Raw genomic sequence first — 18,858 nt, 5'->3', positions numbered from 1 at the left:
ATATATATATATATATTTCCTAGAAGACAAAATAAGTTTCATTTACCCTGATATTCAAATTCAAAAAGTTTAATGGATTTTTTTCCTTCTGGAGCATCAGTGAGTGTTTGAACCTTCTGTAACAGTAGCATTTGAGACCCTCAGTTGTCCTCAGTGTGAAAAGATGGATCTCAAAATCATACAGTCATTGTTGGAAAGGGTTCAAATACACAAAAATGCTGAAAAACCAAAAAATTTAAAAAATGCAACCTGTTTCAACTTTTGTGAGTGTATGTGACTCCAAATGCATTTTCCACTACTACTACTACTTCCACTTCTTTTTGGGAAAATCTGTAATGAGACAAAAAGAGTGTTTTTACATTTATAATTGTTAGGTAAAAGTCTCACTCACCATCAGTGACCAGGAAACACACTTTCCCCAGGAAGCAGTCTGAGTGCAGATGAGCGAGAGAGCTTTCCACTGACTGGAGACTGAGAGAGAGAGAGAGAGAGAGAGAGAGAGAATGAGAGTCTGTCCAGTCCACTCACAATCAATGAGATCAGACAGAGAAATCAGTGTACCTTCGCTCTGACAGCAGATTCACTATAAACACTATTAAATCAATACGAGGACGGGTTTCCTTGTTCTCAACAGGCAGAGGGAGTTTTCTGGCCAGTCGTCTGAAAGACATTATACACACTAATACATGAAATACAGTCACATCACATCAAAACAATCTCAAAGAGGCTGTTTAAAATAACAATTATAAACATACATACTTAACTAATTAAACTTAACTAATAATCAGTTTGTTAATAACTGTTTTTGTTATTATTATTTTGAATAAATAACAAACATAAACTATGTATGTAATGAAAATATATTTTGTCACTCACACATTTACGTTGAAATCTTTCTCATATTGCACAATAGCATTGGCTAATTTGGACTGCAGCTCCTCCTCATTTTCGACCAACTATTAAGATAAACACACAAACATTACAATTAATTTCTACTGTTATATAAGACTTTTATCAACAGGATCAGTGACATAAACTGACGAGCTTTACTCACAAGGACAGTAGCGGTGTTTAGCTCCGGGACTTTGCTGTACGGTGTCAAGAGCGCCATGATGAGGTAACGTTATATCAGAAATGAATCGAGTTTTATTTATTTGTATGTATGTTTATCGAAAAAAAAAGCAGCGAATACTAGCTATTCGCTCGACGCTTCCTCCTCGCGCTTATTTTCAAAGATGACGCACGTGACGTCACACAGCGCGACCCCGCCATCGTGAGCGCGCTGCTGCCCTCAAGCGCACAGAAACCGCCTCACATTAGTGAGCAGCTTTTATTTTTATTTTTTGGAAATTTGTTTTACCGTAAAACTTTTTCTTGGTGAGGAAAAACATGGGTTTTATTAAGTAAAAAATATATAACGTTATATTAAAAATAAATAAATAAATAATTCCCCTGTTAGATCGATATCATGTGTTTATTGGTATATTATTATAAAATGTGACTCGGGACCACAAAAGCACTCAATTACATTTTTTAAAATTGAGATTTATACATCTGAAATCTGCATAAATAAGCTTTCCATTGATGTATAGTTTGTTAGTATAGGAAAATATTTGGCTGAGACACAACTATTTGAAAATCTGAAATTTGAGGGTGCCAAAAAAATCTAAATATTGAGAAAATCGCTTTTAAAGTTGTCCAAAAGTTCTTAGCAATGCATATTACTAATCAAACATTACGTTTTGATATATTTACGGTAGAAAACTTACTCAATATCTCAAGGGCAGAAACTGCAGACAAAAACACTTTTTTCATGCAGCTGTCAAGTTTGAGATTTTGGTCTTTTTGCTTTTTGATGAAGTGTTTTTTTCAGACTAGTGGAAAGAAAACACCCAAAAGACACTGTTAAGTGTTTTTTTTTTTTTATAGCACTTGATCTATTTGTGTCAATAGATTTCAATTACAATACATATTTTTAAAGGCCGTTTTCTCAAAATGAGTTTGAGTGTGTGTAGCACTTACACACACCAAACTTTATATTTTTATTCCTGTCTATATCCTGAAGTTTTTTACAGAGGGCTTTGTTCATATATAATTTACTTGATTTTATTTCCCCAAAAAACTGTTAAAAAATATATAGTTTTCTGCCTGTTCAAAGTATTTTCTGAATTATGGAGTGACAAAATGAGAGACCCAAAATCCCCTCTGTAGAAACATTTGACTCTGTCAAAAAAAATTAAACAATAATTTTGAAACTGACTTTATCCAGTGTTTAGATTTTTTTTTAGATTAGAGATTATTTATACAATAGCAATCAATAATTCAGAATGTATTGATTCTCCCTAATTCCTCTTTTTCATTTTTTAAATGTTCCTTACTAAAAATATATAAGCCTACTTCTTAAAAACACTCGGGATGATCAGTTTTGTGGAAATTCACACAAAGACCTGTCATTAGTCAGGTGGCAACACATTATTTGACCTCTGCATTTACAAAAATCATTCCTGGTTTAAGAAGTGTTTCAAAATTGCACCAGCTACTGATGAACACATCAATTAGAATTATTTAATAATGTATGTCTTTGGAAGGCTTTGTCTTTCAAATACATTAAAATGCATAAATTCACAAACTTTTTTGTTTCACCTAATTCACCTAATAGTTTTGTTTCAAAACTAAGTTTGCAAAATGTTTATTTTTAATAATTTTTATTATGTAATTCATTATTAGCTTTTCATTAAACAGTTCTTTCATGAACCCCAGTTTGGGAAACCTTATTGTAATATGTTTAATTCGCTTTTTTTGTTGTTAATAACAACAAATAGAATATATTTTCTTACTCTTTGTATTTTATATCCATATGGTACATGATTATCCGATTAAAATTGTGATAAACATGTTAGGATGAAAGTAATCTAAAAGTAGTCTGATTACATTACCTAAAATGTGTAATGTAACGGATTACATTACTAACTAAAAAAAATGTCATGTAACTTTTGTGCCCAAAAAGTATTCTCATAGCTTCTTTAAATCATTTATCGACATCCTTCATACTTTTCGGGAACCTTGCTCTCTATGGAGAGTCAGAAAGCACTCAGATTTCATTAGAAATATCTTAATTTGTGTTCTGAAGATAAAACGAATGTCATATGGGTTTGAAACGACATGAGGGTCACTAAATAATGACAGAATTTTCATTTCTGTGTGAACTTGTCTTTAAAGTTTACTTTGATTTGTGAGTCAGTACTGTTAAATTACGTCTTGGATGTCAAGAAATCAATGAAACTAACATTTTTAAGAGCAAATATTTTGGATACTCACCCACTTTTGTTTCATGGTAAACACTGGTTTTACATGCAGAGATGCAAACCAAGTATCATTCACGTTTATTTAATCAGAAGCAGAAAATCAATTCAAATGAGCTTTCAAGCAGACAAAAGGCCTGAAACACTTGAAACAATGAAAGCAAGAGATTTATTATTTCATAGCGTAATGACAAGGCAAGATGAAGTTTCAAGACAACCTCTCAACACAGCAAAACGAAAGAGTGAGAAAAGGGGGGAAAAGAGAAACTCGCGCACATCATGGTACCATGAGAAACAACGTAAGCTGAGCTGCAAACCTCTGTAGTTATGTGTGGAAAAACTGGTTCGGTTTTTGAGTAAATAATAAAAAAATGATCACATTATAATCCAGGTTTACTGCTCAGTTCAGCTCTGAGTTTATATTCATATCAAATGAAATCAGAGGGAAAAAACAGGAGAAAATAACATCCACATCAAAATCGTTTAAGGAGGTTTAATTATTAAAAAAGCAAAAAACAAACCAGTTTAAAAGTCTTCGGGTGGCGTTTTTAAATCTCCTGCAGGTTTTGCTTCATCCACCTCTCCTTTTTTGCAACATAAAAAGTAAACTACTTCTAAATGCCCTCTTTCCCCTCTACAACACTTCCTGTCGAATGTTCTTTTGGTTTGCGGATTAGTTTGAATAAACTAGGCCCAAGTGTGTAACGCTTGCTGTCGGAGGCGTCATCTGTATCTCAAAATAATGATGCTGGTCTCTCTCACACAAACACACTCTCACACACATGCGCACTCAATCTGTGACTGGCTTCCTCTCTGTAGCCGCGGAGCTTTCTACTGATGTATGAGTAACCGGATGAAAGGCGCGTCCGGTTAGTGACAGATCAGTGTGGGCGACTGCCGGCTACGAGGCGGAGCAGGGATCGGTAGCTACAGTATGTAAAGTATCTGAATCGTTTCCTCTAGATCTCTCCGGACTCTCTCTCCTCGGAGCTGGAGCGCTGGTCTCTCTCCAGCGACACGGATCGCTCCCGCTCTTTCATGCGGCTCATGTCCGGGGAGACGGGGGATCTTTCGCTCTCCATGTCCCTGCGTCCGTTGTCCCACCATCTCTCCTCTGCGGCGTTCTCCCGCCAATTCTCCTGAGACAGAGGCTGCTGCTGCTGCTGCTCCTGCTCTCTGGTGTGTGAAGACCTGGAGAAATGAGCAAATACGTCAGAATGAGTATCTGTGTTGAGTGAGTGTGACAGGCAAAAAGGGAAATTTTCTTTGAAAAAAAATCAGTTTTAACGATTTTTTTATATTAACTAAAACGTTTAATTAAATATTTAAAAACAACTTAATTTCAAATTACTTCAAACGATTCTAAAAATTCTAAATTTAAAATATTAAATTTATATTTAGAATTTGTTGAAGTTGAAAGCAATTTAAAATTATAGTTTTCAATTACAGTTTCGAATTTGGAGTTTCATTTTAAGATAAATTATATATATAAATTTGATAATTTTCAAAAGTGTCTAATATTTTAAAATCCAAATATTAATGTAGTCATTTAAAAGCAATTTCAAATAATTTACATTTTAAATATAAACTGCTTAATTATTTTTTTTTTTTTTACACAATTCAAATGAATTTAAATTCAACATGGAAATAGTTATTTAAAATGTACAAATATTTAAAAGTTGCCAATAATTTACATTTTGCATATAAATATTTTTTTTTATATTTTCAATCCAAATATAAGCCATTTAATAATTATGAAGTTCCATTACATGATTTAAAATTGTGACCCTGGACCACAAAACCAGTCATAAGCATAAATTTGTCAAAATTGAGATTCTTATTTCATCTGAAAGCTGAGTGAATAAGCTTTCCATTGATATATTGTTTGTTAAAATATTACAATGTTTGTCTGAGATACAACTGTTTGAAAACCTGGAATCTGAGAGTGCAAAAAAATCTAAATATTGAGAAAATCGCATTAAAAGTTGTCCAAATGAAGTTCTTAGCAATGCATATTACTAATCAAAAGTCAAGTTTTTATATATTTATTGTAGAAAATTTACAAAATATCTTCATGGAACATGATCTTTACTTAATATGCTAATGATTTTTGGCATAAAAGAAAAATCGATAATTTTGACCCATACAATGTATTTTTGGCTATTGCTACAAATATACCTGTGCTACTTATGACTGGTTTTGCGGTCCAGGGTCACAATCATGATTATTATTAATCATGATTATTTAACATGCGTACATAATCATGTATTTATTTTAACTGAACATTGATATCATTGTCATAATTATGTTTTTATGCTGATTTTACCACATTTAACTGCCTTTGACTACAGTAAAATCATTTAAAATAAAAAGAGTAAATTCCAAATATATAGTCATTTAAAAATAATGAACAGCTATTTAAAATAGTTTCCAATCATTTAAATTTCACATATAAATTGTTACAAAAATTTGTAAATAATTTTAAACTCTTTCCATTTCTAATGATAAATTATTATATAATTATACAATTTCCATTACATCATTAAAAATTAATTATGATTATTTAACACACAACATGTTACAACACTACAACAAAATCATTTAAAATAATAATAAAAAAAGTAAATTCCAAATATAAATATAGTCATTTAAAAATAATGAACAGCTATTTAAGTTTCCGATAATTTCACATATAAATTGTCAATTTAAAAAAAAGAAGTTTAAACACTTTAAATTCTGAATATAAACGTAATAATTACAACATTTATAAAATAAATCATGATTATTTAACACCCAACGTGTATATAACATTTATATTAATTGAACATTGATATTGTCATAATGTTGTTTTTAAACCGATTTTACCACATTTAATTGCCTTTGACCACAGTAAAATCATTTAGAATAATTGAAAATGCAAATTACAAATATAAACTATTTATTAGCTTAAAATAATTTCCCTTACTTAAATTGATATTGCTCTCAAACTTAAACTGATTTAACGCATTAGGCATCTTGTCAAAATGAACTATGAGAAAAACATTTAACTACGCTTGACTTTGGCAAAATCGCTGTAAATCATGGCTTACTGCTCAGTTTGCTCAGAATAGTTGTGATACCTCTTCCTTTTGCTCCTGTGTGAGTGGGAACGAGAGCGATGGCGGTCTTTGTGTCTGTGTTTCCTCTCCCGGTCTCGTTCCCGCTCACCTTCCTCACGGTGCCGACGAGAGCGATGGGAGGACGAGCTTCCTCCTTCCCTAAAAAGCAGAGAGAAAGATATATAAACACATATACATATCAATCCTTGTCTTATAGATACAGATATTATCAGACAGGAAGCTGATCCTCACCGATATCGCTCACCGCTTCTAGATCTGGACCTGAGAAGAGAGGGATGAAGAGAAACTTATAAGACAATCATCATGATAAAACACTTGCATTTTCTGTGTTACAAGTATATAATAGTTTTTTATTTTTAATTTAAATAGTTTGATTAATAGTGAGTCAATTAATCAGTTCAAGACATTGCTTCAACATTTCGGTGCAAATAATAAAATCAAAACACAGGGACGGACCTCCTGCGCTCCCTCTCTCTGTCTCTCTCCCGCTCGCGCTCTCTCTCTCGTTCCCTCTCGCGCTCCCGCTCGCGTTCTCGCTCTCTCTCCTTCTCTAACTCCCACTCTCTGGCTCGCTCCTCTTCTTTGTCGCGCTCCTCTCTTCTCCTCATCCGCATGCGCTCCTGTTTCTCCGTCACAGCTTTCTGGAAACCGGAGCAGATCATCTATAAACAAAACGCTGCATGACAACAGGCTAAATGAGCTGTGAGCTGCCATCTTACCCTCAGTTTATCAAGTTTTTCACGGATTTCGATGAAACCTAGATGAAGTTTCCCGCCGAAGTGGTCGGCGAGGCGGCGGTCGTTGTCGTGGAGCCCGAGGTAGGCGGAGCAAACCTCACACACCCGCAGCTTCTGCTGCTGGAAGCTGGAGGCCGGCATGGAGTTTCGGTAGATGTCCTAAACACAGCATCATATCAAAATCAAAATCTAATTTCATTTGTGATTTAAAGGGTTAGTTCACTCAAAAACGTAAATTAGCCCATTATTTACTCACCCTCCAGGCATCCTAAGTGTATGTTACTTCCTTATTTCAGACGAATCCAATTGGAGTTATATTAAAAATTGTTCTGGCTCTCCCAAACTTTATAATGGCAGTGGGTGGGTGTTTCGCTTCAACAGTCTAAAACAAGTCCAATAAAGTGCATCCATCCATAATAAAAAGTGCCTCACGTGGCTCCGGTGGGTGAATAAACTCCTATAGCGAATCGATGCGCTTTTGTAAGAAAAAATACCCATATTTAAAACGTAAGAATCCCTTTAATCTAGCTTGTGCCAACTGGTTGTACACGGAAGCTGCTTTGAGTTGCGCATGCACCGTTCAGACGTTCAAAACGAGGATTTCGATATAAGCCAAGAGGAAACTGGCTTTTCTTTGCTCAAGTAAGGAAACTTTGCTTCCTTTGCTTCTGTAAACAAACGTTGGTTTTCACGAGACTCACAGGTACATTATCCGCCCAGAACAGCTTCTGTGTATGATACTTATGTTTAAAATATCAATATTTTTCTTACAAAAATGCATCAATTCACTAAAGGAGGCCTTTTCTCACCCCCTGGAGCTGTGTGAGCAGCGTTAATTTTGATGACGAATAATTCGTCAATGAATAAAAACGAGACGAAAATGTTAGGGCGGGACCATTTAGGTAAAGATTCATTCAACGAATCTGCTGCGCAGTAAAGAGGTTCGATGTGTACATATGAACTGTATTATAGCCTATTGATCTATCCGGCAGGACATAAGCTGGCATACATTTGCTGCACGTTTCATAAAACGTCCAAAAATGTCAATATCTGGGAATAAAAGAAGAACCGATGCAAAAAAACTTATTCCAGTTTACGTGTGCATACTCCAAAGCAACACCTCTCACACACTCTTTAGCTTGCGTCTCATGAACAGAGAAATACAGACAAAATGATGTTGAATTGTCCGGTTTGAACGTAAAACAGTTGGGAGAATATCAGATGTGTTATTACATTGCATCAGTTGCATTCGGTTTTAAAGGGACAGCAGCCCAATTTTGTTGCTATTGTCTGTGGCATTGATGTTAATCGAGCAACAAAGAGAGAAAATCACTCACTGCTACTGACTGAGTCACTAATAACAGCAGCCCTAATAAAGTTTAATCAAAATGGATTTATATAAATAAATAAGTCTGCTTGAAAGAATGTTGTAAACAAGTTGTTATAAAGAATGCATAATTAGCCTATATAACCATTGGTATTTTATTGAAAAGAAAACTATGTTCTTGTTTCTTTATGAGAAGTGGTCTCATTTAATTTTAATATAAAGGCATGTTACGTGTCATAGCAGTTAAGTCTATCATGATAAAACCCTAATATCAAACCTACACAATGAGTTTGGAAATTTTAGAGAAATGCTTAATTCATTAAACTATCTAAACCTGTAAAATTTTAGCAGACTAAATCTACTGTAGATTTAGTCGACTTAAACTAGACTAAAATGCATTCAGATGACTAAAATATGACTAAAACTAAATAGCATTTTAGTCAAAAGACTAAGACTAAATCAAAACTTGCTGTCAAAATTGAGGCACTTTTTATTATGGATGGATGTGCTTTATTGAAACACCTGCCCATTGCACTGTAAAGCTTGAAGGAGCCAGAACAACTCCAATTGGATTCATCGGAAAGAAGGAAGTCATATACCTAAGATGCCTGAAGGGTGAGTAAATAATGGGCTAATTTTCATTTTTGGGTGAGTTAACCCTTTAAGTTCTAGAGCCAGAACTTAAGACTACAATGATGTTTTTCACCTGCCAACTACGACCTCACACTGACCTCTGCCTCTTTCTTCAGGGCGCGTGTTTTCTCCACCTTCTCCAGCACCTGCTGAGCCTCGTCTACATTCCCCTCGCCACCCAGCTGCTCCGCACGTGCCAGCAGCTTCCCGATCTCCTCGTTCAGCTCATGCACACGTTCTGCCTGTCAATCACACCGCAGAGAAAAATCAGAAAACTTATGAGTGACACCTGTAAAAAAAAAAAAAAAAAGATTCATAATAAAGGTCAGAGAGGATGACAAATGGTCATTAAAAAAAAAACATGTTAATGTCATAGACTTACCTCAGACAATATAGCTAAAATGTACCAAATTGCAAGATAGTATGGAAGCCTGTTTCTGCCACAAAATAATAAAAAAAAATTACTAGTGACTTTTTATCTACTATTCTAACTTCTCGCAATTACAAATTCATCTCACAATTCTGATATTTTTCCCTCAGAATTCTCCATTCATACACTACCGTCAAAAGTTTAACGGTACGATTTTTTTTGTTTTATGATCCAAAGTACAGTAAAAACAGGAATATTCTGAAATGGTTTTACTATTTAAAATGACTGCTTTCTATTTGAATTTATTTTAAAATGTAATTTATTCCTGTGATCAAAGCTGAATTTTCAGCTTCATTATTCCAGGCTTCAGTGTCACATGATCTTTCAGAAATCATTCTAATATGCTGATTTGCTGTTTAAGGAACCATTAAACATACTAGGGCTGGGCAATTTGGCCTAAAATCAAAATCTCGATTAATTGAACATTTTAACCCGATTACGATTAATGAACGATTATTTTATTCATTACTAAAATTATATTTAATTATATTTAAATAATATTAATTTTTTTGCTCTCATAGTTCGCTGACAAGTTTTGTACAGTAAATATGCGCACATATTACAAGTGAGAGATTTTTGAATGAAGGGTGCACACACTATCTACTACCTATGATTATTTATTGAACATCAGTGTTGAACAACTGAAATTAAAGCACACATTGCTTAAAACGAAAAGTCACATTTTTCTTAAATTTGTGAAAATAAATAACTTGCACTTTTGGAAACAAAATTAATTATTTATAAAATAATAATAAATATTAAAAGTAGAAAATAAGCAGTATCTCTTCTAAATAAAATTACTCTTGTATATCCTGTAAATACTTTTTACTGTATAAATACTGCTTAAGCTCTCCATCGACATGTCAGAGGAATAACGTAACGTAACGGAGCGGGGCCACCTGACTCCACACGCAGTAATGTTTTTAAAGGGAAAGTAATTGAAATAATTGACCTGAAAAATTTGATCGATTATAGGTTCTGAATGTCGATTTCGATTACTTTTCGATTAATTGCCCAGCCCTAAAACATACCATTAAGGAATTAATACTTTTATTTAGCAAGGATGCTTTAAATTAATACTGTTAAAATTAAATTAAAATGCTGTTCTTTTGAACTTTCTATTCAGCAAAGAAACCAGAAAAAAATTCTACTCAGCTGTTGCTGCTTTTGAGCAGCAAATCAGAATATTAGAATGATTTCTGAAGGATCATGTGACTGGAATAATGATGCTAGAAATGTAGCTTTGAAATCAAAGAAATAAATTACATTTTAAAATGTATTCAAATTGAAAAATCAAAATTTTGCTGTTTTTACTCTACTTTGGATCAAATAAATGCAGGCCTGGTGAGCAGAAGAGACTTAAAAACATTAAAAATCTAACTGTTCAAAACTCAAACAATGCAAATATTTTTTTTGGTTACATTAGAATTCCCCTCAGAATTCTGACTTTACACCTTGCAATTTAGACTTTGTTCTGAAAATTTTACACTTCACAATTCTGACATTTTTCTCAGAATTCTATACTTATATTCCACAATTCATACTTTTTTCTCAGAATACCGAATTTACATTTCAAAATTCTGACTTTTAGTTAAAACTATAAATACTAAAAATATAAACTCAGAATTATGAAAAAACATGAGAATTAAGCTGTTAACTAAAAATTGAGAGATATAAATAAAAAATATAGCTGCAAGCAGCAATTACGGGGCCAAGCATTCAAAGGGGGAAATGAGGAGCTAAGGATGGCAGGAACACCAGACTAACTGCAACAATAAGAAGCCATTTTAGGGTGATTTTAGTCAAAACGACAGAAAAATGATGTAGAACGCCTACTGATATGATTTAATGGCTTATTAGGTTTGATCAACAGGTGGCGCTGTTATCAAATCGATGTAGTGTGTTTAGTGTGAGGTAGTCTCAGCCTCAGACGTCACGCCCACGGAACGTTGGCTAAACGTCGGATGCATATGGTTCACTTAACTGGAAACACTTCAGGAATGTCGAAGTCGTGATCTGATTAGTTGAATTTGATCGGATTTCCGGAACACGCGAGTGTCGCGTTTATTTTCGGTCCGCCGGGAAACAAATCGCAGACTGATTTACTCGCGTTTTGCTGATAGCTGCTTATGCAGACGCTGTTGTTGTTAAACACATTTGCGACGTTCGCGAACAAATTACTGACTTACTGCTTGTTCTCCCTCTTCTTTGTTAACTTTCAATGCTGGTTATATCAATGTCTGACTTGTTGCATGCCGGTCTGTTGTTGTGGGGGCATTTCTACACCCCGAAACGTGACGCTGAACGAAACGAACTGTGATTGGTTGTTTGACATGTCTGTCAAACGGCCTTATGGGCGGGCCTTGGCCAATCAAAGCTGCCATGAATACCAGACCTTCAGCCGTCAGTCTGAAGGTCTGGCTATGCGAGACTAAGTGTGAGGTGACAAAGGCACACAAAGTTTGGTGTCTTTATGTCAAAGCTTTGCAGAGATAAAGCCTAGAGAGTTTGAGTTAGAGACATCAAACTTGCTATGGTTAATGTTGAGACTGTCCTCTATCAGTGTGCAAAATTATACAACTTTCCCGCAAGCGGTTCTATGGGCTGCCATAGACTTGCGGCGGAAGAAACGGAAGAAGAATAAGAACGCCAACGGTGCTTGGCCCCTAAAAATGCAAAAAATAAACATATTTTTTATTCTGTGGTGGAAACCAGGTTCTGTAGGTCTATATGGCCTTTTCTGTTTGCATGCACTTCCTATCGAAACAGGAAGTTGGAAACGAACACACCAAAAGACTCAGAGCTGTGGACCATGACTCACTTCTCACCCATCTGCGCAGAAAAAACAGGTGTGCGAAACTTCAATATGAAAATGAAAATGCCGATCTTCAGGTTTTACCTTGGCAGCCACTTCAGCACTGATCTCTTCCTGCGTTTCAGCCAGCCGTTTCTTAGCTAGTTCGGTTCTTCTGTCACAGTCTGCGATGAAGGACTGCAGGTGCTCTGAGGCCTGAGAAAACGTGCCACAATCTTCATTAATGAGCAGTTTACGCACACACAGACGTATGAATGTAAATGTTTCAAACTCACATCCAGCTCAAAGAAATACTCCTGCTGTTTAGCTGCGATCTCATAGTCTGCTCTCAAAGCGAGGTCATGAATCTTCACACACTCACCCAGATCCATGCGCTGCACAAACACAAACATAACAGCTTATAGAACTCAGGCAAACGTTTAACATGTTTAATGTCATAACACAACTGTGGCAAAGCATAAAGTCCTGCAATTATCAAACCGGTTTCAGATGAGTGAAGTCAAACCCACAGATGAGGAAAGATAATGGGACACTTACGGTTCCAGACAGTATGTCATGTGGACACGACTCCAGCAGATGACTCTTACACACCCGCTCATCTGTGAACTTGATACGCTGTCTCATCGTGTCTCCTGCAAAAACAAACAGATCCACACATTAGAAGTATCAAAAATCATCAAATCAAGTAACAATAAAAACCATGATTCTAATAGTGTCAAACAAAGCGATACACCAATCAAATGTCTCCCTGGATCACAAAACCAGTCTTAAGTAGCACAGGTATATTTGTAGAAATAGCCAAAAATACACTGCATGGGTCAACATTATCGATTTTTCTTTTATGCCAAAAATCATTAGGATATCAAGTAAAGCTCAAGTTCCATGAAGAGATTTTGTAAATTTCCTACCATAAATATATCAAGAATTTTTGATTAGTAATATGCATTGCTAAGAACTTTGTTTGGACAACTTCAAATGGAATTTTCTCAATATTTTTTAAATAGTTGTATTTTAGACAAATATTGTCTAATCCTAACAAACCATACATTAATGCAAAGCTTATTTATTCAACTTTTAGGTATATAAATCTCAATTAAAAAAATTTACTCTTACGACTGGTTTTGTGGTCCAGGGTCAATCATTATTCTCACTGAGAAAACATGAAAATTATGATATTATTTGAATAATTCCTTAAGATAATGTAATTGTCATCCAAAACATGTGAATCTGGGCAAATGAATCATAATTAAGATTCTTATATAACGAAACATTTGTGACTGATATAAAAGAATCCTAGTCAATGAATTCATGAAAACTATGAAATCATGCCAAACAATGATGTTTATAAATAATGTCAAAAAAACTATGCCAATCAAATTACAGTTCTGAGCAAATCATGCTAAAAAATTGAATAATTCAATAAAATTATGACAACATCATAAGTTACTCTCCCAGACAGGTTTTTGAACAGTAAGCTTTTTAATGCGTTTTCCTTTTTAATAATTCGCTTCTGCCCACAAAGCTTGCATTTGATCCAAAGTAAAGCAAAAACTTAACTTTTAAAGTATTTTTTTTTTTACTTTTTTTAAGTAACTGCTTTCTGCTTTATATTGATAAATGACATTTATTCCTGTGATCAAAGCTACATTTTCAGCATCATTACCCCAGTCTTCAGTGTCACATGATCCTTCAGAAATCATTCTAGTATCTATTCAAATCAGAATATTAGAATGATTTCTAAAGGATCATGTGACACTGACGACTGGAGTAAGGATGCTGAAAATTCAGCGTTGAAATCACAGGAATAAATTACATTTTAAAACATATTTAAATTGAAAAATGTTACTTTTAAGAGTAAGAATATTTCAAAATGTTACAGTTTTGCAGTACTCTGTGTCAAATAAATGCAGGCTCGGTGAGCAGAAGAGAATTCTTTAAACATGAGAAATCTTTTGACTGATAGTGTATGTCCACCAAAACATTTAAATTGTATGATTTTTATAATAGCAAATGAATCATAACAACCATGATTTTCATCAAATCACATCAGAGTTTCTGTCTGATAAGAAATCATTCCAGCCAAATCATGAGATTCATGATTTTGTTATTACATAAAATTATCAAAATGATTAGAATCATGAAATCTTCTCAATAATAAAAAATGAGAATAACACTAATTATAAAAGTCATGGCAACGAAATAATGAGATTTGTCAATCAAATCACTGAGTTCAGTGATATAAAATGATTTAACCAAATCACAAGAGCCAGGAATTGCATGAAATCGTGACTCTTTAACCGGTCTGTCAAACAAATCACTGGAATATCAGCATATGTGACCCTAGACCACAAAACTAGTCATATATCAGAGGTATATTTATAGCAAGAGCCAACAATACACTCACTGTATGGGTCAAAATGATGCATTTTTCGTTTATGCCAAAAATCATGTTTAGTGAACATACTTTGTAAAATTCCTACCACAAATATATCAAAACTTAATTTCTGATTAGCAATATGCATTGCAACTTCATTTAGACATCTTTAAAGGCGATTTTCTCCATATTCAGATTTCTTGCACCCTCAAATACTAATGTTCAAATAGTTGTATCTCAGCCAAATATTGTCCTATCATAACAAACCATAGATCAATTGAAATCTTGATGTATAAATCTCAATAAAAATAACCCCTACGAATGGTTTTGTGGTCCAGGGTCACATATACAGCCTAAATCATCAAATAAAGTACTGAATCGCTGTCTGAATCAAATGCATGGTTTAGTTTCGATTTGATGAGAATGAAAGAAACACTCACCGTCTCTGCCAGTGCCCATGAGCTGGTCCAGCATGGCTCTCATCTGCGCCTGGGCCGACATCTTTACCCGTTTACCTCTCCACACGTGAGAATATACCTGGTTGATGAGTTAAACTCAGTGACCCGACTCGTTTGTCTAACCTGTTAAACTAACTCCTCATACAGCAGGCCTCAGAACCAGCGGCCGCCGAAAACGAGACCAACCGCCTCCTGTAGCTCACTATCACTTTCCACTATCACCACGCACACGTCTGTGTTTCAAATCCCCCAGAATGCGTAGTTTACATCTGAAACCAGTCAATCATAAATCAGTGAGTTAGTCTCGTGTTAGCAGTTAGCGGCTAACGTTAACTCTTCTCCCAACGCCCCTCAATCCGCCCTTTGTGCGCTTATTAGTCAGTCCTAGCGCTGCTTTATCAATCCGCTGTTTAATATTTAGTGTAGTGGTCCATATTCGCAAAGTTTTGACAGTGTTTGTTTGTTGTTGCTTTATTGTTTTATTTCTTTTTTCTCCTCTCGGAAAGAGACTTCCGACCCGCGCACGCAGCTCCCGCTTGGTTACGCGGCCTCGAGGAAGTGCCGCAGAGCTCGAGCGCTGATTGGCTGGCGGGCTGGTGACGTCATGACGTCGACGCTGATGCGCGAGTCATCAGAGCATGTGGATCAACATGGTGAGGTTTGACTACAAAACTCGTGTTGAACATGGACTTTGTCGTTTTTTCATTATAACACCATAAAACCTTAATTTTTTTTTTACCTCGAATGTCCCTTTTTAGACACACTTATTGGTAGACAGGCAACAGTGCTGAGTAGATTATTTTCAAATTGTAGTCCATTCAATTAATGACATGTCAAAAATTGTAGTCAGTAACATAATTACAGTCGTGGCCAAAAGTTTTGAGAATTACATAAATATTGGAAATTGGAAAAGTTGCTGCTTAAGTTTTTATAATAGCAATTTGCATATACTCCAGAATGTTATGAAGAGTGATCAGATGAATTGCATAGTCCTTCTTTGCCATGACAATTAACTTAATCCCGAAACAAACTTTCCACTGCATTGTTAAGAAGGCTTCAGGGCGTCCAAGAAAGTCCAGCAAGCGCCAGGATGGTCTCCTAAAGAGGATTCAGCTGCGGGATTGGAGTGCCACCAGTGCAGAGCTTGCTCAGGAATGGCAGCAGGCAGGTGTGAGCGCATCTGCACGCACAGTGAGGCCAAGACTTTTGAAAGATGGCCTGGTGTCAAGAAGGGCAGCAAAGAAGCCACTTCTCTCCAAAAAAAAAAACATTAGGGACAGATTGATCTTCTGCAAAAAGTATGGCGAATGGACTGCTGAGGACTGGGGCAAAGTCATATTCTCCGATGAAGCCTCTTTCCGATTGTTTGGGGCATCTGGAAAAAGGCTTGTCCGGTGAAGAAAAGGTGAGCGCTACCATCAGTCCTGTGTCATGCCAACAGTAAAGCATCCTGAGACCATTCATGTGTGGGGTTGCTTCTCATCCAAGGGAGTGGGCTCACTCACAATTTTGCCCAAAAACACAGCCATGAATAAAGAATGGTACCAAAACACCCTCCAACAGCAACTTCTTCCAACAATCCAACAACAGTTTGGTGAAGAACAATGCATTTTCCAGCACGATGGAGCACCGTGCCATAAGGCAAAAGTGATAACTAAGTGGCTCGGGGACCAAAACGTTGACATTTCGGGTCCATGGCCTGGAAACTCCCCAGATCTTATGCTGCGTTCCAGGCAGGTTTTTTAACTGGTAAATCACCACTTCAAACCACAACTCACGACTTTGTAGCATTCCAGGCAAGTCACGCCAAACTGCCTGAGCACATTTATGAATTATTGTTATTTTTATATTATTATTAATTTGATTGCAACGTTATATTGTCCTAAGCTCTATTTTTCCACCGTGTACTACTTGCATAAACACCGCACCCATTAGGGCTGACATTGTTGTTTTGCGGGCTATGTTACGTCAGAACTCGGAACTGGGAGTACATCGATCTAGTACGAGTTCACGAGTGGGAAGTCACGGGTTTGACTGCCGTTCCAGTGCACTTTCAACACGGGTTACGGGTTGTCTGGCATAAATCCCATTGAGAACTTGTGGTCAATCCTCAAGAGGCGGGTGGACAAACAAAAACCCACTAATTCTGACAAACTCCAAGAAGTGATTATGAAAGAATGGGTTGCTATCAGTCAGGATTTGGCCCAGAAGTTGATTGAGAGCATGCCCAGTCGAATTGCAGAGGTCCTGAAAAAGAAGGGCCAACACTGCAAATACTGACTCTTTGCATAAATGTCATGTAATTGTCGATAAAAGCCTTTGAAACGTATGAAGTGCTTGTAATTATATTTCAGTACATCACAGAAACAACTGAAACAAAGATCTAAAAGCAGTTGAGCAGCAAACTTTGTGAAAACTAATATTTGTGTCATTCTCAAAACTTTTGGCCACGACTGTACATATAAATTTACACAGTACACACATATAGTATGCAAACAAACTTTTATTGTGAACCAATTAATCATGACTAATCGTTTTGCAGCTCTGATCGGATTACAAGTACTTCATTTTTGGAATCTGATTATGCAATCCAGATCACATGTAATCAGTTACTACCCAGCACTGTATATACAGATACAGTTGTGATTAAAAGTTTGCATTAACTTTACAGAATCTGCAGAATGTTAGTTATTTATATATATTATAAGAAATTATAAGGGTTATTCATGAGTCTCTTTGCCTGCCCACAATTCTTCAGGTCTTTGGTTTTCCAGCATCTTTTGTAATATGTTAAACTTTTCCAGCTTTTCCAACTTTGAGTTCCATCTTTTTATATCGATGACAAATGATTAACACATATCCAACTACTAAAAAAGGTTGAAAGGTTTATTGATGTTTCAGAAGAAATCATGACATATTGAGAGGTGGGAGTAAAAACGTCTGGAATTTGAAGAGCAGGGTAAATTGTACGTATGTTGTCTTCTGGGAAACATGTCAGTATCTTCTGTAGTTCATACATCTCATATATATATATATATATATATATATATATATATATATATATATATATATATATATATATATATATGGTTTTCAAACAAAAAACATGCTGTTCAAAAGTTTTCACCCCCTGGTTATGTCAATATCTGACAAACAAAAAGTTTTAACTGTAATCTTTTTCAGGACTAAGGGGGAAACTGAAAGTTCTTATAGTAAAATCACATTTCAAAAGATAAAGAACTGTTTGATTACTCATTACATGCCCGCTTTCATATTAGGTTTCCTTGTTGGCATCACACAGGTCAATAATTACACAAGAAATGACCACAAACACAACACCTTTGGTTCTCTCTGTTTATTGTACTGATGTGGAACAGACATCTCTTAATTTATGCATGTTGTATATTATATTCATATGTATCAAAAACATCCAGTCTAATAGTTTTTTTCTCCAACTACTTCCACAGAATACAAAATCAAACCCAGTTGTGATTATCAATTAGAAGAACGAGAACGAACAGAAACACAAAGAGGTCCCCTCAAGACGGACGTCCGTCCACCCACCGTCACGCTTCCCACTGATCACAGCCCCCAAAGACACAGTCACATTGTCGTTTTGGCACCAGAGTTTCCTCTCATCACACTAAAGCACATGGAAAACAT

The 18,858-nt window shown here is 35.6% G+C and overlaps 2 protein-coding genes across 2 annotated transcripts in view; both read right to left on the bottom strand.

Annotated features, from left to right (window-relative positions):
- Nucleotides 1-1,215, bottom strand: part of pane1 (proliferation associated nuclear element) — a 3,624-nt gene extending 2,409 nt beyond the window's left edge. Inside the window, exons 1-4 of the mRNA XM_073843205.1 lie at nucleotides 1,055-1,215; nucleotides 877-956; nucleotides 562-660; nucleotides 392-471 (exon numbers count right to left, since the gene is read on the bottom strand). Coding sequence (XP_073699306.1) covers nucleotides 392-471; nucleotides 562-660; nucleotides 877-956; nucleotides 1,055-1,111 — 316 coding nt within the window. The 5' untranslated portion in view covers nucleotides 1,112-1,215. The remainder of the gene's footprint in view (nucleotides 1-391; nucleotides 472-561; nucleotides 661-876; nucleotides 957-1,054) is intronic.
- Nucleotides 1,216-3,452: 2,237 nt separating this feature from the next.
- On the bottom strand, nucleotides 3,453-15,733 carry LOC141336472 (putative RNA-binding protein Luc7-like 1). The gene is made up of 10 exons (XM_073842118.1): nucleotides 15,178-15,733; nucleotides 12,901-12,995; nucleotides 12,639-12,737; nucleotides 12,448-12,558; nucleotides 9,217-9,360; nucleotides 7,141-7,317; nucleotides 6,878-7,062; nucleotides 6,653-6,682; nucleotides 6,422-6,559; nucleotides 3,453-4,493 (listed from the first exon to the last, which is right to left on the bottom strand). The coding sequence occupies exons 1-10, from the start codon at nucleotides 15,236-15,238 to the stop codon at nucleotides 4,262-4,264; spliced, it is 1,272 nt and encodes a 423-aa protein (XP_073698219.1). The 5' UTR covers nucleotides 15,239-15,733; the 3' UTR covers nucleotides 3,453-4,261.
- Between the last annotated feature and the right edge of the window lie 3,125 nt (nucleotides 15,734-18,858).

This window comes from Garra rufa, chromosome 6, assembly GCF_049309525.1.
Source record: "Garra rufa chromosome 6, GarRuf1.0, whole genome shotgun sequence".
NCBI lineage: Eukaryota > Metazoa > Chordata > Actinopteri > Cypriniformes > Cyprinidae > Garra > Garra rufa.
This window is presented reverse-complemented; position numbering and strand designations above follow the sequence as displayed.

Excerpts from the sequence above, each read along its gene's own strand:
- LOC141336472 (XM_073842118.1), bottom strand. The coding sequence starts at position 15,238 with ATGTCGGCCCAGGCGCAGATGAGAGCCATGCTGGACCAGCTCATGGGC. Across the intron at positions 12,559-12,638 it reads AGTATTTCTTTGAGCTGGAT|GCCTCAGAGCACCTGCAGTC; the intron begins GTGAGTTTGAAA and ends ACGTTTTCTCAG. Across the intron at positions 6,560-6,652 it reads AGAAGCGGTGAGCGATATCG|GGAAGGAGGAAGCTCGTCCT; the intron begins GTGAGGATCAGC and ends TCTGCTTTTTAG.